This window comes from Musa acuminata, chromosome BXJ3-5 (assembly GCF_036884655.1).
Source record: "Musa acuminata AAA Group cultivar baxijiao chromosome BXJ3-5, Cavendish_Baxijiao_AAA, whole genome shotgun sequence".
Lineage (NCBI taxonomy): Eukaryota > Viridiplantae > Streptophyta > Magnoliopsida > Zingiberales > Musaceae > Musa > Musa acuminata.
In genome coordinates this window covers 6,831,895-6,850,000 of record NC_088353.1, presented here as the reverse complement: position 1 = coordinate 6,850,000, position 18,106 = coordinate 6,831,895, and the positions used below count along the sequence as shown (strand labels likewise).

General features: G+C 37.3%; 3 protein-coding genes and 2 non-coding genes across 5 annotated transcripts; all 5 read right to left on the bottom strand.

Annotated features, from left to right (window-relative positions):
- Positions 1-3,802: 3,802 nt before the first annotated feature.
- On the bottom strand, positions 3,803-7,753 carry LOC103984948 (large ribosomal subunit protein uL22). The gene is made up of 7 exons (XM_009402534.3): positions 7,637-7,753; positions 7,505-7,541; positions 7,200-7,240; positions 4,680-4,910; positions 4,499-4,601; positions 4,352-4,419; positions 3,803-4,006 (listed from the first exon to the last, which is right to left on the bottom strand). The coding sequence occupies exons 1-7, from the start codon at positions 7,637-7,639 to the stop codon at positions 3,941-3,943; spliced, it is 549 nt and encodes a 182-aa protein (XP_009400809.2). The 5' UTR covers positions 7,640-7,753; the 3' UTR covers positions 3,803-3,940.
- LOC135639264 (small nucleolar RNA snoR74) lies at positions 5,476-5,608 on the bottom strand. Its single transcript, XR_010496888.1, has one exon. It is a non-coding gene; the product is annotated as a small nucleolar RNA snoR74 (small nucleolar RNA).
- LOC135639265 (small nucleolar RNA snoR74) lies at positions 6,168-6,297 on the bottom strand. Its single transcript, XR_010496889.1, has one exon. It is a non-coding gene; the product is annotated as a small nucleolar RNA snoR74 (small nucleolar RNA).
- A 198-nt stretch (positions 7,754-7,951) lies between the features above and the next one.
- On the bottom strand, positions 7,952-10,122 carry LOC103984947 (uncharacterized). The gene is made up of 2 exons (XM_009402533.3): positions 9,795-10,122; positions 7,952-8,318 (listed from the first exon to the last, which is right to left on the bottom strand). Exons 1-2 carry the CDS (start codon positions 9,975-9,977, stop codon positions 8,094-8,096), a joined length of 408 nt encoding a protein of 135 aa, XP_009400808.3. The 5' UTR covers positions 9,978-10,122; the 3' UTR covers positions 7,952-8,093.
- Positions 10,123-11,016: 894 nt separating this feature from the next.
- LOC135637530 (casein kinase 1-like) lies at positions 11,017-17,631 on the bottom strand. The gene is made up of 15 exons (XM_065150099.1): positions 17,274-17,631; positions 17,119-17,200; positions 16,975-17,015; positions 16,186-16,255; positions 15,955-16,103; positions 15,686-15,781; positions 14,308-14,378; positions 13,051-13,112; positions 12,894-12,957; positions 12,675-12,759; positions 12,413-12,539; positions 12,222-12,295; positions 12,072-12,135; positions 11,851-11,987; positions 11,017-11,479 (listed from the first exon to the last, which is right to left on the bottom strand). The coding sequence occupies exons 2-15, from the start codon at positions 17,192-17,194 to the stop codon at positions 11,174-11,176; spliced, it is 1,422 nt and encodes a 473-aa protein (XP_065006171.1). The 5' UTR covers positions 17,195-17,200; positions 17,274-17,631; the 3' UTR covers positions 11,017-11,173.
- Between the last annotated feature and the right edge of the window lie 475 nt (positions 17,632-18,106).

Genomic DNA, 18,106 nt, shown 5'->3' with positions numbered 1-18,106 from the left:
CATTGGCTAGTCATTCAGATCCAACCTTCCTTTTTCCGGTATCAGAAGGCTTCAAGTTTCATGTTTCAGCACCCATGGATTGTGCTCAGTGCTGCAATTGTGCATTCATTTATTTCAATCATTATTATTATTTTGTTTAAGGATAAGTGATGAAGATTAAATTAGAACTCATAATATTACGATAATCTGTCAAATTATTTATTTACCAACTAAACTAATCGGCACCTTCACTTTAATTCCACATTGTCAGTGTATGCTTCGAGTTCCTTCTTGCATGCATGCAGGGATAGAAATGGCGGTAGCATATTTCCATTTCTAAGGTTTCTTTATGATTCTTCGACACTTCGACTTTGTTTTGTTTTGTTTTTTTAACCATTATTTTGCTATAAACCCTATTAGGAAAAATATGAGAGCGTGAATTCACATTTGTGGAGTGATTGAGATGATGACAAATAATATATTTAGAGGAAGAAGCATATAGTTCTTCATTTTCTACTAATCTGGCCGACAACACAAGACTGTGGTCAAGCAACATTTTAGTTAGAGAATTATGAGCAACATAGTGAAATAGATGTTTGTTTGAGATCATTCCTCTGTATGTCAGATTACTCACCTCTTTCAGCATACTTGGATTTATGATCTTGCAATTCTTTCTTGCTGCTTGAGAGGGAGCAGATTTGTATTGATACTTTGATGACTATCTAAGGAACATAAATCTTTCTCCCTGACAACAATGCTTCAAGAAAAACCAGTTTTTATTTAGGGATTGACTGTTATAAGTTCCCCTTGGAATTCCTTGCCCATCAAACAAGAACAAGCAACTCTATCTTCACAGTCCATTCCTGAGTTGTCTGCTTAAGAAATCCATGCTTCAAGATGTAGATGCTGAGAATACAGATATACACAGAATCACTACTGAATGCACTGATCTACTTATTGTCTTCCGATTGGTGCTTATGCTCATCTGCAAGTGAACCTGTTTCTTCATGTCATGCTGTCACCCTCACTATCTATCTTACAGATTCTCAAGTATTGTGGAATATCTATCACCTTGTGCATATGATTTCCTTTTCAGAAAACAGACTGGGGGGTATAAATGATGAGCATTTATCATTTACAGGCATAAATGAGGTGCTTAAATCATATATATGGAACAGTAGTTCTAGTTTTGTTTTCTTTTCTGTATTCAAGGGAAAAGTTTATGTGGTTCTTAGATGTTCTATCATCTACAAGAAAATAATTAGATGATCTTGCTTGTTCATTACTACAAATGTAAGCATAATTGAATATGAAGGGAGCCTCTAAGATATTGATAATAATAATTGCCAAGCAAGCATATCATCTAAGTGGTTTTGTAATTTAAAGCAGAAATAAAATAAGGGCTTCACAACTTTGAATTGGTTCCATTTTGGAAGAGGTTCATGTGTTGGAATGAGAGACAAATTAAAATATAGAGAAAGGATATATATATATATAAGGTTGGAAGCAGCTCTTAAATATGGTACAGCTATATTTACCAAGAATTTGTTGCATGAAAATTGACACAAACATATCAAAGAATAGCTTATGTTAAGAAACTATAAAGGACTTTGACCATTAAATAAGTTATAAAGAAAAATCATCACCAACAGGAAGAAAAAAAAAGTCCACATTTTATAACCCTAAGATTGCAGTAAGATTACACTAATCTGGAGTTCATCATGTTGATGAAATGGAATTTGTCCAACTAGTAGCTTGAATACCTAAAACCCAATATCCAATACTTGCGTTAGTCAAAAGTTTTGCTGGAGTGTAATGCTAGTATACTCAACTGGTCATGAACTCTGGATTGAGTGTCATTAAATGAAGCAGAAGATTCAAACAAAAAATGATGAGTTGAAGAAAGAACTGCGGTGATCTAAGTTCAAATTTTTCTCAATGAAGTTTGGAGGCAGAATATATCTATTATAGTGTACATTGGATAGAATTATATTCATATATAGAACTTTTGATTTCAATCTCATTATGATAGATTGTATTTGTAACATCTGATTTAGTACCACATGGAAGGTAAAGATTTTTATTGATTATGATCCAATAAATATACTATTATTAGTTTAGGCATTTAAGTATTTTGATTCAGTGATTTAATCTTAATAAATTAATGAGTCGGTTAATCATAACAAATAGTAGCATGATCTACTTTATTATTCTTAGCGGGTATGTTAGCTAGCTTTAGCTGGTAAAGACTTGAACAGTTTATCCCAAGGTTCTAAACTGTAATTGTTTACACCAATTTTATATATATATATATATATATATATATATATATATATATAATATTTATTTATATTAGTGTGGTATTACTATTTATATTTTGAACTATTCCTATTTATTGAGACATTGAGTTTGGTAGGGAACTCTTATAACCAATGAGATTGATTTGTCGGTCGGTCAGAGAAGAAAGAAAGAAAGAAGAAAGAAAGGAAGACATTAGCACATGCTTTCTCTTTCACTTTTCTTCTTTTAATTGGTTGATTGGGATATCGATTGAAAGCTGAGGTAGCTTATTTCAAAGCAAGGATGCAACATGTTCATCAATATTTGGACATCAGTGATTGGGAGTTCCAATTCTTGACATGTAAATCGCTTTCAGGAACCTAACTTGCAAATCTAGATGAAGCCTAATATCTAACTTCAAGGAAGACATCAAAGCATGCATCGATAGGAATTTGTCGTCGGTACATAGGTAGCCAGCCTAAAGTATTATTGACATGTAAATGACTCTTTGAACTTAACTTGGAATAATCCTGATGAAGACCTAATATCATCTATGGTCATGGAGGTTTAAGATACATGCCATTGCATGCATTAAGAAGAATAAATCCAGTACTAAAAAGTTTTGTTTGAGTTCATATGTGCATTTTATCTTTTCTTTCTTTGATCCCACTTACCGGGATGGATGTGTGTTTCCTCCGAGGAATGCAGCAAGGGGGGGGGTTGTGCAGTCAAATGGTATGGGAGTTTTATGTTCATGTGATTTGACGCGACGTGCCAGCATGGGACCCACCGAATCGTGCCTCCCCACGAGGGCTTGCCGCCCTCGGTGTCTGCGCCACCCGCACGTCGGCTAAGGAGTGGCCCCTGCCGCAATGTACGGGACGGACAGCGTCGCCGACGTCTAATCATCGCCAGTGCGCTCGTGTTCGCCGGCGTACAGCTCGCTTAAAGCCAAGCGATGGTGGCGAGACCTACGAGACGTATTCCTCTTTTTCCCTCCCTCTCTCTCTCTCTCTCTCTCATACACCATGGTTGGTGCGAGAGACGGAAGCAGGAATGGCCACTTTACTGGGAAAACAACACTCTTCGCTGCATGAACTGACATCCATGCGTTCCTTGCCTTGGGAATAAAACACAATCACAACAAAGAGATAGAATAGATAAATTGTTAGTTCAAATCTCCATTGACTATAAGTATTACAATAGTTTTATATGAAAATTTGACATTCAAAAAATAAATGATGATATTTTTTTTTTCATTGACCCTTCAATTTAGTTAGTTACACATGTTTGAAATTTATGTAAATTTCTCAAAAAAAATTATAAGTAAAAAAATAAGATATTATAATATTTTAGTTTAGCAACCACAGATTATTATCAATAAGATTACATTGACTTTGCTAGCAAGAAAAATTCGTTGTAAGATAGATAAAATTTAATGTCGAGCTTGATAATTATTCTATAAGAAAAATGGATTATGTGCGGTCCATCGTGTTGTTCAATCGAATGCAACCATATAACCATTCTACATAACACAAACGCAAGGGCAAACAAAAATTCATGAAGCAGAACAAAAAGCAACAAAATCTTTGAGTGTAACAGTACTATTTCATGACAATTAATCGGGCATCTAGTTCAACAATAAAGAAAAAGGAATCCGTAGCTTTCTCAAGAATATTGCTTAAGAGGCTCCACTTCGAAGGGCTTGACCTTTCTTGGGCTTGCTGGGAGCAATTTGGGTCTCCGGCTGCAAATTAAACAAGTTTTAGAAGCTAAGCTACACGAGAACATATCAAATGAACCAATATTCGTGGAATCAATGACCTATACAAATGTACGGCTAGATGTTCTCAACAACATATATAACGAATGACCTACCAAACTAAACTTATGAACCAACAATATTCGTGGAATCAATCACTGACCACTTGCTTTCATGCAGGAAAGCAGAATTCTCAGAAATATAAAAATGTTAATGAACAATGCTAAGATACATTTCACATGAAAACTACATGAACAGACATAATATAATGTAATCAGAATTCAACGAAGTTCCATTATTACAAGTAAAATGAAGTTTGTAATCACTCACCTCCTTCTTGACTGACTCTTCCTTCTCTGACAGAATCAATTCAATATGGCATGGGGAGGACATGTAAGCTGTCAAGATACATGACTAGTAAGTTTCAATTAAAAAGACTAATAAAGTTTTTTTTTTGTTGCTCGACAGTGAGCTTACGGTTGATTCGTCCATGAGCGCGATAGGTTCTACGTCTCTGCTTTGGAGCTTGGTTCACCTGGATGTGTGATATGTAGAGAGCATCAACATCCAGCCCTTTCACCTGAAAATGAGGAAGCCAAAACCATTAGCACAAATGCAATAGCAGTAACGCTATGACATTGTTTATACATAAATATACCTCAGCATTACTTTCTGCATTCTTAAGCAGATCCAAAATGAAACCAGCTGATTTCGCAGGCCAACGTCCCTGCCCATTTGGGTGACGGCTCTTGGCTTGAGCTGTACGCCCAACACCTCCACAGAACCTTCGAAAAGGAATTGCCTGCTTGTGAGCAATTACATCTTCAAGATATCTTTTGGCCTTTGATAATGGTAGCTTTCTAAGGGCATGGGCGGTCTCGCGTGTATTCTGTTATTAAATAACACAGTCAAATAATGGCATATGCTCTGCCAAAGAGGAAGAAATATCTGGAAGACTAAATTACACATTAATTACATGGCATCATGATGTCAATGCATAGTTGCTTGTTAATCATTACTAACCATGACTACTACAAACAAAAGTCAATTAGACATTGGTAAGTGCTTGAAAAGTCCTTTACCAGATGTACATGATGTCCATATATGTCATACAACCTAATTGGTAAAATGTATAACAGTGTGCTCATGAACCCCAAACTGCAGTGTGCTTATTCGACTAAACAATCATGTAGAATTTTGATGACAAATCAAAAAAATTTATAACTAAAAAGAGTTTTTTTTCAAAAGAGAACAAATCAACATCCAAAACATATCCTTGGCTGAAGCAGTTAGAAATTTTTCCAACAGTGGGACTTGGCTGAAGCAGCAAAGTTGCTCAATTATTCCATGGGTAAGATGATCTAAAATCAACCAAAAAACACACCGTGAATCCAGAGGTGATCCATAAGGACCCTCCAGACACTGAAATGGGCACCGCCTCATGCTTTATAGTCAAATGTTCCATTGTTTACTGAACCTTCTGTTATAAAAAAAAAGTACACAGAGGCTCACCCAATAACAATGGATGTAATTTCCCTAAAGTCTACGAGAGGCATGTTTACGAGCAAAACATGCCCCTGCTTTTATTTAGGTAATGAAAACCACTCAAACATCAAATTCTGGTGACTAAATCATACATGCTTAGACTTCACAACACAACAAACAGCAGGACAAAAGAAAACCTAAAGAATGATGATTGACTGGCTAAAAATATTAATATATTATAAAATTAACTTGTCGAAAGACATAAGCCATGCTGCTTCAGCACACTTATAGCTATGTTCGTTGATGAGGTGTACTTGTATGTAAGCATAAAACATCACTCCAACTAAGAAAAAAAGATGATGGAAATTACATTGTATAACAGAAACTCAGAACTGATGACAAACATTTCTCTCACTATTCCAATCTTGATCTTTAAAAAAATACTGGGGGCATGTAACAAGCTTGACAACATACAAAATGAAACACAAGACAGGCTTTCCTAGCATGTGTGATACCATCCTATCGACATCTAAATCAGAGCAGCAACCTAAATAAGGTTGCTGACAGCTGTTGTAAGTTTCTCTATCATGCTTCTAACCAAGATCTTGCATCCACAACATACTACAAGAAATAATAAATAATAAACAAAATGAATAAAAGTCAATATTCCATTGTTCACCGAACATTACATCATGAAATAAATCTTCAATGTTACACCCATTAACAACGAGCATGTTATTTCTAAAGTTCACGAGAAGTCCACTTATAACAAAACAGGCCCCTGCTTTTTCTACAAGGAGGAAATTTCACCTCAACATGAAACAACATCTTTTGTGTCTATTCATAACTTCTATTTCACCAAGTGCTATAGGAGTAGAAAGGAGGATACAGTTTTAATGAAAAAATAAGGTTTGCGTAATAAAAAAAAATCCTTCATATCTAAAGTTCACATTGAATGGAGCTCAATTTCAAAGAAGCACCATGGGATACAAAGCTGAATAATCTTCTCACCAGCCATTTGGCAATTGGACAATTAGGTAGAAGAGAGGATAAAAAGGTGTAAATAAGAAAAACAAGAAGGCTAAACAGAAGCATCTATTTCTTATAAAAAACACAGTAGACTAAAACATATTCAAGTCTCCGAAGATGCTATTTCCCAGGATGCAACTTTACCTCCTCCCTCCAGGCTCTTCATGGTTCAAGTATCATTATTAACAAACAGCTTTTCTTAGAGCATAACTGTTGCTGGTGTGACTGAAAACATTCAAATTTTTATCCCCTAACCAAACGAAAGACATTCCTCAACAGGATTACTAACAAACACAAGATAATGATTTAAGAATTACTCTGCAGACCAATTACTAAAAACTGACATAATTTCTATTTTGTCGAACATCGAGTGAATCGGTTCGCTCAAATGGGCAAAACTTAATATTCCAGATCGAAAGATTGCTACAATTCACGATCTCCAACCCAGCAATCAACAATATTGACATCATCACAGCTAAGTGTAAACACCAAAATGATTGGTCCGCCTCCCACGCCTTCAAATGGTTTTCTCTGATATTACTAGCCTTCAAAGTTTCCCACAAAAAATACATTTTCGACGAATAAGAACCATCAAAATTCACAAACATACACCTCAAAAGTAAGCATGAAAAAATCAGTGCAGTGGGGGGTGAGAACCACGCACCTTGAAGTGAACCCTCAAGTCCTGGCCCATGGCCTTGGCAGCTGCAAATTCACAAACCAAAATCGTACATAAGCTCAAAAAGAGGCGAGAAAAATCCACCACATACATCATCTCGTCCAAAACCAATAACACTATGTCAGAGCACACATCAGGAAAAGAGGCAGACCTTTGGAAAGGAAATAATTCAAAACAAAGAGACAAAACTGGCACTCTCCAAATTGAACTCTAGATCTTAAGGCACTAAAGTAAAAAATAAAACGAGTCTTAACAGGGATCGATCGAATAGATAGGTATAGAGGACCTACACTTGGTAGGATTCGCGGGCTCTCTCGAATACTTCACCTGATCAAACCGAGAAAGAGAAGGAAACATCAGATTAGAACAACAAAATATTACCGAAAGAATCTCACAAACAAGAAGAAGGAGATACAACCCACCATGGCCGCTCGCAGGCAGACTCCTTCGAGATCTCCACCCACTGTCCGCTCCCCGCCTCTCTGCCGCAGGAAAGCGTTCGGGTGGTAACGAAGGGGTATTTATAGACGGCCGAAACCCTAACCCGAACTACTGAAACCCAAATGAATAAATCTCATCCGTTGGTTCATCGGATCTGAACCGGGCATGGACGCGCTTCGACCGGTTCAAATAAACCAAACCAAGCGAATTCAGCTCCCCGCGGGTTAAAAAATGTGAAATTAAAATTAAAGAGAATATAAAATGGAGGAATTTTGTTAAACATTTGTGCACATAAAGAAATCGAAACTAAAATACTTAAAGATATTTAATGTATCAAATCCACATAATTGATAGCTTCAAGGAACAGTCACACGTTGCATCAAACTCTTTCATGCAGTCAGCAACCAGCGAACCGAAGAAGAAACAGAGCAACCAAGCTCAAGTAGCCTTCGGAGGGTACTTGATAGCATTCTTGACCATCTTCTTGGTGGCTGCTTCACCGAGGTCGATGCCGCAGATATCGGACAGACGTATTAGGTACAGCAGCACGTCGGAAAGCTCCTCTCCGAGATGCTCCTTGTCCGACTCCTCCCAGTTCGGCAGGCCCTTCGCCACCTCGCCCCTCCACATGAATATTTCTGCTAGCTCGCCCACCTCCCCAACCTGTTCAAGAGAGGGTTGAGTTCACAACACTTGTGTTGACACTTGCAGTTCTTGTCAAGAAATCAACCCACACATGAGTTCTTCAGAAAGTTACTGCGCTTCTTCTCGACTCTTAGGATTTGGTTCTCAGAAACTTTCTTGGCTTGCATTAGATTCCTGTTAATCTTTTTTATCAGGATGCTTTCTTGTGATTGCTGCTGCTAACGGAGCTGTTGATGGTGCCACCCGAGTCAGCATCATCATGAGGACCTTATGGCAGATGAATACATTGAGAGAAGCAGATGCACTTGTACCACTCAGCGTCCGTAGTAGGGTCAAGGATATCAGTAAAGGGGAATGGAGTGCAGACTTGGGCTTGACATCCATGTTAATGTGTCGCCCACTTGGAGAGCCAAAAACCAAAAGGTTCCTTGTGCCCGAAATGGTTTAGGTTTTGACTGCTTCCCATGCATGATGGATTGACACAAGATGAGTCCACTACTTTATGTCGTGACATGGACTGTTCTTCACAGGGAAGAAAAGGGCATCAGACAAGGAAGAGGACACATATGAAGTTTGAGCCATATAATCTAACACTTTATTGTAGATCATAGGGCCATGAACTTATTCACAAAATTAGATTACAGGTTTTGGAAACTTTTGTGTTGTTCTTGGAGAAATCCATAGAGACTGAATGAGATGGAAGACTATGCAGTACTTTGGAGAGTTCTCTTTCTCAACTGGTTTCTGGCTGAATACACTATCCTTTTTATGTAAAGTTATCATATTTATCCAGAAGAGTCATCACTATTCTATTCTTCAAAGTGGACTATTTTACATGCATACTTCAAAAGTGTAAACTTCCCACACATTGCCATGAGGTTGAAGATCGAGTATGACGAGAATAAAGCCATAAACAAACCAAGAGAACAACCACACAAAAGGGGAACCTTTCAGGCAATGAGTAGTAACATTTTCATAAAACAACTGGAAGAATAGGGAGTCTAGAAAAACTTATTATATAAATTTGTATTGTGAAGGTAGAGTGATTTTTCCTTTCTGAAATGAGCAAATGAGGTATAGGGATGCAGAAGAAGTGTTACAAAAGACAAGCAAAAAGGATATTTTGTCTATTGAATGATTTATCATGTTGCTGCTCCAGGGCAAGAGAACTGAGAATAGTGCTCTTCTATGATTCCAATGGGCACAAGAAAAAGAAGAGAAGCCTCACAAACAGTGATGCCTAATGTACAGATAATTCTTCTTGGAAATTTTATTTTCTGGAAATTATATCATGCCAGATCTGATTTTTTGTTTTTTTTGTGTGGCAAGTTGGAAACTTAAATACCAGAAACAAAAGCCATGATGACCATGGATTCATGTCAAACATTAACCATAATTTCAACCTTATATTAGAATCAGAAACATACTCTCAAATGTTATGCAAACAAAACACAGGCATACAGACATGCATGAGCAAGAGGAATGAGATGATACCATGGCAAGCAGCAGATTCCTTGGGCTGTGATACTGCTCCCAGTCCCTTTCCTTGGCAAACTCGTCGAGCTTCTTGGAAAGCCCTTTGAGGCTCACATCACTCACCTTTGCCTCCTCCTCTTCCTCCTCCATTGCTTCCTGCTTCTCCCCTTCAATAACTTTCTCACTTCTCTGAGGACACATGATGGGGGAGGAGATGGAAGAGGAGGGCCTTGATACTCTTACACAGTGGGAAAGCAGTAAACAAGCATATAAACAAATCAAAGGAACTCATCCATGTCTGGAAATAAATGGCAAGGATATGATGGATGGGGTGGTGTAAGTGGACAGGGGGTAGCAACCTGAATGCCTGAGAATCCACCACCACCGCCACCATGCAAAATGGCCAACTCTCATTTCCCAAAATGACATGGGAATGTCAGATGAATCCATGTATGATGAGAGAGAGAGAGAGAGAGAGAGAGAGAGAGAGAGAGAGAGAGATCAAAATGTGTGCTGGGAAATGAGGGAAGCTGCACAGGTTAATTACATCCAGTGTATCCGAAGCTAGTGTTGCCTTTTCTCGTTGTATTTGAGGCAGCCTTTAAGGTAATTACCATTACAATGATTGATGTCTCTGCATGTCATCGGCAAAATGCATGTACAGACATATGAAGATGTATAGATGGCTACAAAGGGATGAAATGTATTAGCCAAATTTGCATGATTCTTCATCAATGCCCTCTCTGTGTCACTGATATCCTGTCAGTAGATGCATGTTAACCACTGGTTGCTTTGGGAGGATGTCATCTCGAAACCATATATAGACACAGATGAACGTTACAATTTAAAATGTATTAGAATGTGTGTTAACAAAACTATATCTATACAAAGGTTGTTTAGGGAAAGATGAGAGGGAGCAGACTGGAGGAGCATTTGCTATTGGAAGTAGATGATAACATGTTGACAAGTTTCAAAAGAATTTATTGCAGAAAGAAAAAGTTTCTAAAGATTTAAGAAAAGAGCATCCACTGAGGAAAAATTGACAGATACACGAGAGTAATCAGCAGAGTTTCAAAAGATTTTCACTATTTTTTTTTTATTTCAATTGTCTCATAGGAAGCAGCAGATATGTCAGTAGAGATCCTCTCACATTTGCTATGAGACACCAACATATTTTTGTTCATGAGAAATGAATAACAATGGCAGTTCGACTGAGGATTGTCATCGAACACCTTAAAAACCAAGTCACGATTACCGAATCTCCAGTCACAATAAACAATGCCCATCGTAACATGTGTGCAATAAGTTAGCAGAAAGAGCTGATGAAGGCCACAGCAAGAACAAGAACCATGAAAGAGTGGCTGCCTTTTTCCCATCACCTGGTTTCTTTTTGTGGATTACTTCCTCCTCTCAGCACTGATGGAAAGAAACTCCATGCTTCGAAGAGTGCGGGCATCATGAGAGCTCCGCCCAGCTGCAGGCCTGGCGAGTGGTGAAGACCTTGGTTCAGGCCCAGATTGATGTAGCCTTTGCATGATTGGCGTGCGGCTGCTGCCGCTGCTGTTTGAAACCTGGCTTGTGCGGCTGAGATGTTGCTCGCTGAAATCTGTCGAGGAGTTAAGCCTGCTGTTTGAGGGAACAGCTCTTCTGGATATGCTACCATTTCTGGAGGAGGATGCACGTGATTTATCTGAATCAAGAACCTAAGATGGGAGAAGCAAAAGACATCAGTTCGCGAAGCAAGCAACATCGCTGAAAACCATCAGCGAATAGCCAGTTTGCATGGTAAAAATAAAAAGAAAGATTGTGGGTGATTGGAAAAAAAATTTACGATATGGTCAACTAAGGCCAGTTTGCTATGTCGATCAATATATATAAGAGGCCCAATTTGGTGTGAGGTATACCACCAGTAGAGGCCAATTTGAGCTCCAGTATTTCATCACACAGTTATAAACCTCTCGTATTGAGCAATAAGGATTGGTGTGGCAGCTCATGAATAAAGTGAGATAAATTAAAAAGTGCAAATGTATTACAAAGGGAGTTAGAAACAATTAACAAGCTTCGTACGACTTACAGTTTCTTTGGCTGAGAAAGATAAATCCTCTGAAGCTCTGTTCCTAGAGTGTTCACCATGATAACCAGAACCTAAAGCATTTCTTCTAGCAAAAGCTTCGACCGCACCAGAGAATCTGTCACGAATTTCTTGTCCCACTGAAAGAAAATAGTAGCTGTCAATTATTGTCTTATCCATGATCATTATATAACTTTATTGATTTTCAATACCAAAAAACAAACCTGAAGTCTTTTCTGTCCTTTCCAGAGATAACCCAGCTCCTCCAGTTGGTCTTCCACTGGGCTGCTGGAAAGAGAGTAGAATGAACTGTCAGCACATCAGGCAGAAACATAATATACACAGTAAATACCGTATAGCTTTTTAGGGCATACATGAGTTCTGGGATTCGCAGAACTCTGAGGATGCTTCAACATGGTCCAGTCAAATACATAGTCAAACTGATAACCTGCAAAATATTTTGTTCAATAGACATCAAACACAAAAATATTAAAACAAGGATTCACTTACAAGTAATGCTACGACAGTAAATATTTATTGTGTGCGAAATACAAGTTTAGCCAACCTTCTCGAATGAAAAGTTCACGGAAAAGCCTCTTCAGATAAGAATAATCTGGTTTGTCTTCAAATCCTAAGGATCGACAGTAGTGGAAGTATGAAATAAACTCTGCTGGATAGGATTTGCACAGCACCTAGTTTTACAATGTATCATGAATATGGTTAACCCATTAACAGGATGTAAATAATGAGTATTATACAACCCAATTAGAGTTATTCACATTCTGAAATAATATTCATAAGAAAAAGAAACACAGTTAAAAAAGCACCTCGACTGGAGTAAGCATTTTCTTTTCGCTAATCCTATCATATTTCTGCTTTTTGGTGCCAGCTTTTAAGCCCTGCCAGGGAAGGCTGGAAAAGCAATAAATGCTTATTAGGATGCAGAACCATGTATGAGTAGCATGACTAAGTAAACGTCCATTACTACAATCACAGACAAGGAAAAGAATAACAGAAGGAAATAGGATGCTATTCTAACTTCTGACCTCCCCCTTAAGAAGTACATGAGCACATAGCCTAGTGACTCCAAATCATCTCTCCTGCTTTGTTCTGCAAGCAGATGATGATAGAGCAATTAGAAGTCCAAATATTACAGGAAGCAAAGCTGATTACCAGAAAAGGTTTGTAAAGAATGATACTCACCAACTCCAATATGGGTGTTGACACTGGCATACCGTGCTGTTCCAGTTAGATTTTTGTTCTCTCTGTAGATACGTTAATGAGCGTTATCAAAAATGGTTCGAGTAGAAGAATTGGTTTCAAACAATGCAAAGAGATCCACGTAGTTTGCCCTAGTGTTTCAACTGAGTATCTGACAGTTATATCGAACAGAAGTGAGATATCTCATGCATCATCAGGTATATTCTCCATGTATTGTTTCTAATTACAAGATGGATGGCCCTAAAGCATGGATTTTTTTAACCAAGCTGTACTTCAACCTTGATGGGACCCGTGAAGGGAAGAGGATGGTGTTAGCTCCTCTCCACCTAGAGGAGGAGGTATCACAACAAATATGGTACCTACAGTCCTACACTAGGTAAGGAGATCGATTTGGCATGCAGAGTGTTTTAGACTTATCAGGACTACATCCTACGAGATGAAACTAAGACTAATTGAACAATAAGGAATGGTGACACAATACGAAACGTAATTTATAAGATTAAGTAAAATGGTACTCCAAGTTTCCAAAGAATCTCTGATAGTAAGTCCTATAGGTGGTCTGAGACCACATCAATAGAACAAGCAATTTAAGGTACTTGTAACAAAACCAGACTCTTCTAAAAGCCTCCAAGAAACTGAGATTGTTAAGAGAAAAAAAATTACAACGCCACCAACCCGTGGCACCTGAAAGGTTCAATCAGCCAGCTAGTTTCAGACTAAGCCAACTTCAACTCAAGAATAGATGGTCATCATATATGACTTCAACAAGCAGGTCAACAACATCCAGGCAACAAGAACACTTGTACTTCCATTGCAACAAAAGGTGGACTTTAAAGCCATGAAATGGAAGGAAACCCTTTTACTCAGAATGCCAAGAACTCCTAAAGGCACATCAAAAAGCAACTAATTGTGACACTAGTGGACACAAGTTTGACTAATATTAGCCACAAAGATTAAGTTGTTGAATTGTCATGTCTAACCATTTGAAATTATGATGGCTTTTTATCATGAAAGAAGTGCTCAAGGGACAACTCTAACCTAGCCGTCCAAAAATATGTTGTTAATCTGAATTTAGTTTCCCTATTACCCAGTTCAACTAAAAGAATTATTAAATTACACTGCACAAATACCACAATCAAATTCCAATTTCAGTTAATTGATTCAAGAACTAAAAGAAATGATGATAAGAGAAAGGCAGTTGTTCAATATGACTAAAATCATAAACAATCTATGGTTCACCTGTAAGGTATGTGTTTATGAGTTTGAAGGTCTCGATACTTCTTTGCTAGGCCATAATCAATAATATAAACCTGCATAAAGAAAGTGACACCAAAATTGCATACAGTAAGAGTTGCGCATGCAAAAGATGTTACTAGCAATGAAGCATCCAGTGGTGCTGCCATAGAAATTTGGACCACAAGCAAAAACTCTCAATACAAAACAAAGGAAAAAAATTGCAATACCACCAAAAAGCGATCAATGCTTTGCTTTATATTAGAGTAGCACAATTTTAAATCAGAAACAAATTCAATGTTTTCTGGAATCTCTTCTAATATAGTCTTGCACCAAAGAATGTGCAGATGCTCATAGATATCCTCCTGTCTGGCTCAAGCAAATGGGTTTTCATGAAGAATATGTAGTTATAAACTCCTTTAAGTAACCATATATCCACAAGCCTGCTGTTTATCTGTTAAAATTGCAGCTATAACAAGAATAGCTCCCTTGCATGTATCCTACAGTTTAACACACAAATCCTTTTATTCTCTTTTCATTTTTCTTTTCTCAAGGAGAAAATGGATTAGTTTCAGTTTCACAAGAGTTTTGCACCACTGAATATGCTGTCCCACTTGCCTAATCTTCATTCCTTCCCCCTTCATTCTTCTGTTTCCTTTTTCACCAGCATCTTCCACAAATTTAACATCTTATAGTCATACACGACCACATATTTTAATATAGTTTCTATCTAGGCAAAATTTTGGCCTGCAATTTTTAACAGTCTAGCAATCACGCAGAAGTTTAAAAGAATGTTTCATGCTGAACACAACAAAGCTCGAAATTATATGATAGTTGAGAGCTCAGTTATGAACTTTTTTAACTATGATTGACACCTTTTTCATTTCTTATTCTATATTAAAAGGTCTAACCATGGTCAGTAAACCCACTTGTGGTTTTGAAAGATAACCACTCCAAGATTATATGATAGTTGAGAGGCTTTTAGAAGAGTCTGGTTTCTTTTAGAAGAGTCTAGTTGAAAGATAACCACTCCAAGATAACCATGGTCTGTAAAATTATATGATAGTTGAGACTTGAGATCTCTTTTATGAACTTTTTTAACTTTGATTGACACCTTTTTCATTTCTTATTCTAGATTAAAAGGCCTAACCATGGTCTGTAAACCCACTTGAGGTTGTAAGCCTCCAAGAAACTGTGGTTATCCAGGATTTTTTTTTCACTTCTATAATGTTGGGGAAAAATGATGCATAACCACTTATTACTAACCACAATTTCCACATTTGCTTCTTGCCAACACAACTAATGTACACAATGGATAAATAATTTAATTGTAACCAAATTGTAGTTTGTGATACTGAAACTATAAGCAAAAAAATTTACAAACCTGGTTAGCTTTACGACCTAAGCCCATGAGAAAATTGTCTGGTTTAATGTCACGGTGAAGAAACCCTTTTGAATGCATGTACTCAACTCGGCTAATCTACATGGAAACATCAACAGAAAAAATCATCCAGCATTACATCATTTAAAAAGCCAAAGCATAAAACTAGTACTCAAGAACATAAAAGCATATCAAAATGTAAATTCTGCTACAATTAATGGCTTTCTTGGTAAGAGACAAAGATGTTTTAAATTGAGAAAACAACTGCTTACCAGTTGGTCAGCTAGCATAAGTACTGTTTTCAGGGAAAACTTCTGACTGCAGTAGTTAAACAAATCTTCCAAACTTGGCCCAAGCAGGTCGATCACCATTGCATTATAGTCTCCCTCAACGCCAAACCACTTTAGTTGTGGGATTCCAGCTTTATTTTAAAGAAAGTAGAACAAATAAAACAAACCTGAGCATATAAGCCATATAATTGAATTTACAGATTACCAACTTACTTCCACCCTGAAGAAGCATGTACAATTTTGATTCATATTGCAGCTGAGGATGCTTTGTTTTAACAGGTTCCTGGTGGAAATAAAGGTCACTATTAGACCAACAGAATGTAGTAGCAGGATAGAAACAAATCCAGTAAGAATTTTGTTATTATTTTATGTTGTCTTATGACTCTTATCTACCTATCTGATCACATGCTACTCCTAAATGATGCCTTAACAAAGAGAAAAAATTCAAATAATGCAGGTTGTTCCCTATTGCAACCGTTATTCTCTTTTAAAATACTTTTAGAATTTTAGTATACAATGAGGTTATGGTCCACAAACACAAGCTAGGCTCTATGCTGTTGAAGAAAACTTCAATGTAGGTCAGATTATACAAACAGTTTAGAATTCAGAGGCTTCCGTGATGCAGAGTTATGTTCTGTTTTGAGATGAGACAAGCAGAAAAAGGTCAGCCATTTTCTATACACAGCAAAAAGTTAAATGATAAGAGGAAAAGAATCTCTGCAGTAAAACACTTCAAAAAAAAATCATGAAGTTTAGGGAAATTATGGTTGTCAGACAAGTCGGAGATAATAGTTTCAAGGAGAGGAATTTCTTTCTAATTGTGGAACCACCATGTAATCTTACTCAAGCTCCCAACAACCATAACCTACTTGAGGGTCCTATACATTTGGATTCAATATTCTTATGACCAATTAAATGCATGATAAAATATGCTCTTTGCCCAGATGTGTCAATTCAAATGGCCACTAGGATTCAGAAATTTAATTGATTATCAGCACATACCAATTTGACACCCACTTCCTCTCCGGTATGTATGTTAACACCTGAGCCAAATCAATCCCGTGAATACCATCAGAACACAATGAACGTAGAAGAGAAAACTGCATAAGCAACACTGCTTAAAAAGGAAATAGCAATGCGTCATACCAAGATAGAGCTCCCCAAAAGATCCACTTCCAATCTTTCTCCCCAGCTTAAACTTTCCCCCGACGACTTGTTCCATGATAACCTAACATAAGCCAAAAGATTAGTTTCCAAAATATGCTACGTAAAGAAAAATGGGACAAATATTTCGAATGCACCTTTCCGACTATAACCCAGTGACCAGCTTCAAATAAAAGCTGTAATCACAAGAGAAGGTTTGCAATTCCACGATCTACAACAATCGACATCGACGCCAAAGCCAAACTACACAAATTACCACCGAATCAAGCCCCTACACTGCAACTGTCATCGCCCACGTGATCCCATTCCTGCTGCGACCTCCAAATTCTAGAATCACAGACCCAGAATCGGAACGCAAAGGATCTTCACCTATGATGCCACCAAAATCGATGAGAAACTTGGCCAAACGAGACAGGGACTCCTCAACCCCGATACGAGAGGGACGAGATCGTCTTGCGATCACGGGGAAGAGACCAAACGCGGGAAGAAGTCGATGTACCGTAGGGTGGAAATGGGGGTAAAGAATTCCCCAATTTAGAGAGGAGGGGGAATTGACGACGGTGGGGAAAACGAGGGGATTTAAAAGTGGAGGGGGGAAGAGGAAACAACTTCGATATATATACATATACATATACATATAAATAAATATATTTTTTATTTATTTATTTATTTATTTATATTGTTTGTTAGCTCTATTTTTATTTTAAATAAATTTAAATTATTATACTTTAATTTTAATGGCGATAATATTTTATTAATTAAATTTTAATTTAATAAATTTGTGAAAGAAAATATGAACAATAAGTTCATTTGAGATGCTATCAACATCTCCTACTTAAATTTAGTACTTAGTGTTATAACCTCAAACAAACTAACCCTTAAAATATAGAACTTCCCACTATAATTAAGATTTCTCTTGTCTTAAATTAGCAATAGGGTAGAAAGCTCATTTGCAATATCCCTTTTTGGC

Bases quoted from the DNA above. Each gene is read 5' to 3' on its own strand.
- LOC103984947 (XM_009402533.3), bottom strand. From the start codon at position 9,977: ATGTGTCCTCAGAGAAGTGAGAAAGTTATTGAAGGGGAGAAGCAGGAA. The intron at 8,319-9,794 runs GTATCATCTCAT...TCTCTTGAACAG, and splicing joins GGAATCTGCTGCTTGCCATG to GTTGGGGAGGTGGGCGAGCT.
- LOC103984948 (XM_009402534.3), bottom strand. The intron at 7,241-7,504 runs GTAGGTCCTCTA...GTGAATTTGCAG, and splicing joins GCCCGCGAATCCTACCAAGT to CTGCCAAGGCCATGGGCCAG. The intron at 4,420-4,498 runs GTAAGCTCACTG...GTATCTTGACAG, and splicing joins CGCTCATGGACGAATCAACC to CTTACATGTCCTCCCCATGC.
- LOC135637530 (XM_065150099.1), bottom strand. From the start codon at position 17,194: ATGGAACAAGTCGTCGGGGGAAAGTTTAAGCTGGGGAGAAAGATTGGA. The intron at 12,296-12,412 runs GTTGGCTAAACT...AATATTTTGCAG, and splicing joins TGAACTTTTCATTCGAGAAG to GTTATCAGTTTGACTATGTA. The intron at 11,988-12,071 runs GTTTGTTTTTTG...ATTTTCTTTCAG, and splicing joins AAGGACAGAAAAGACTTCAG to TGGGACAAGAAATTCGTGAC.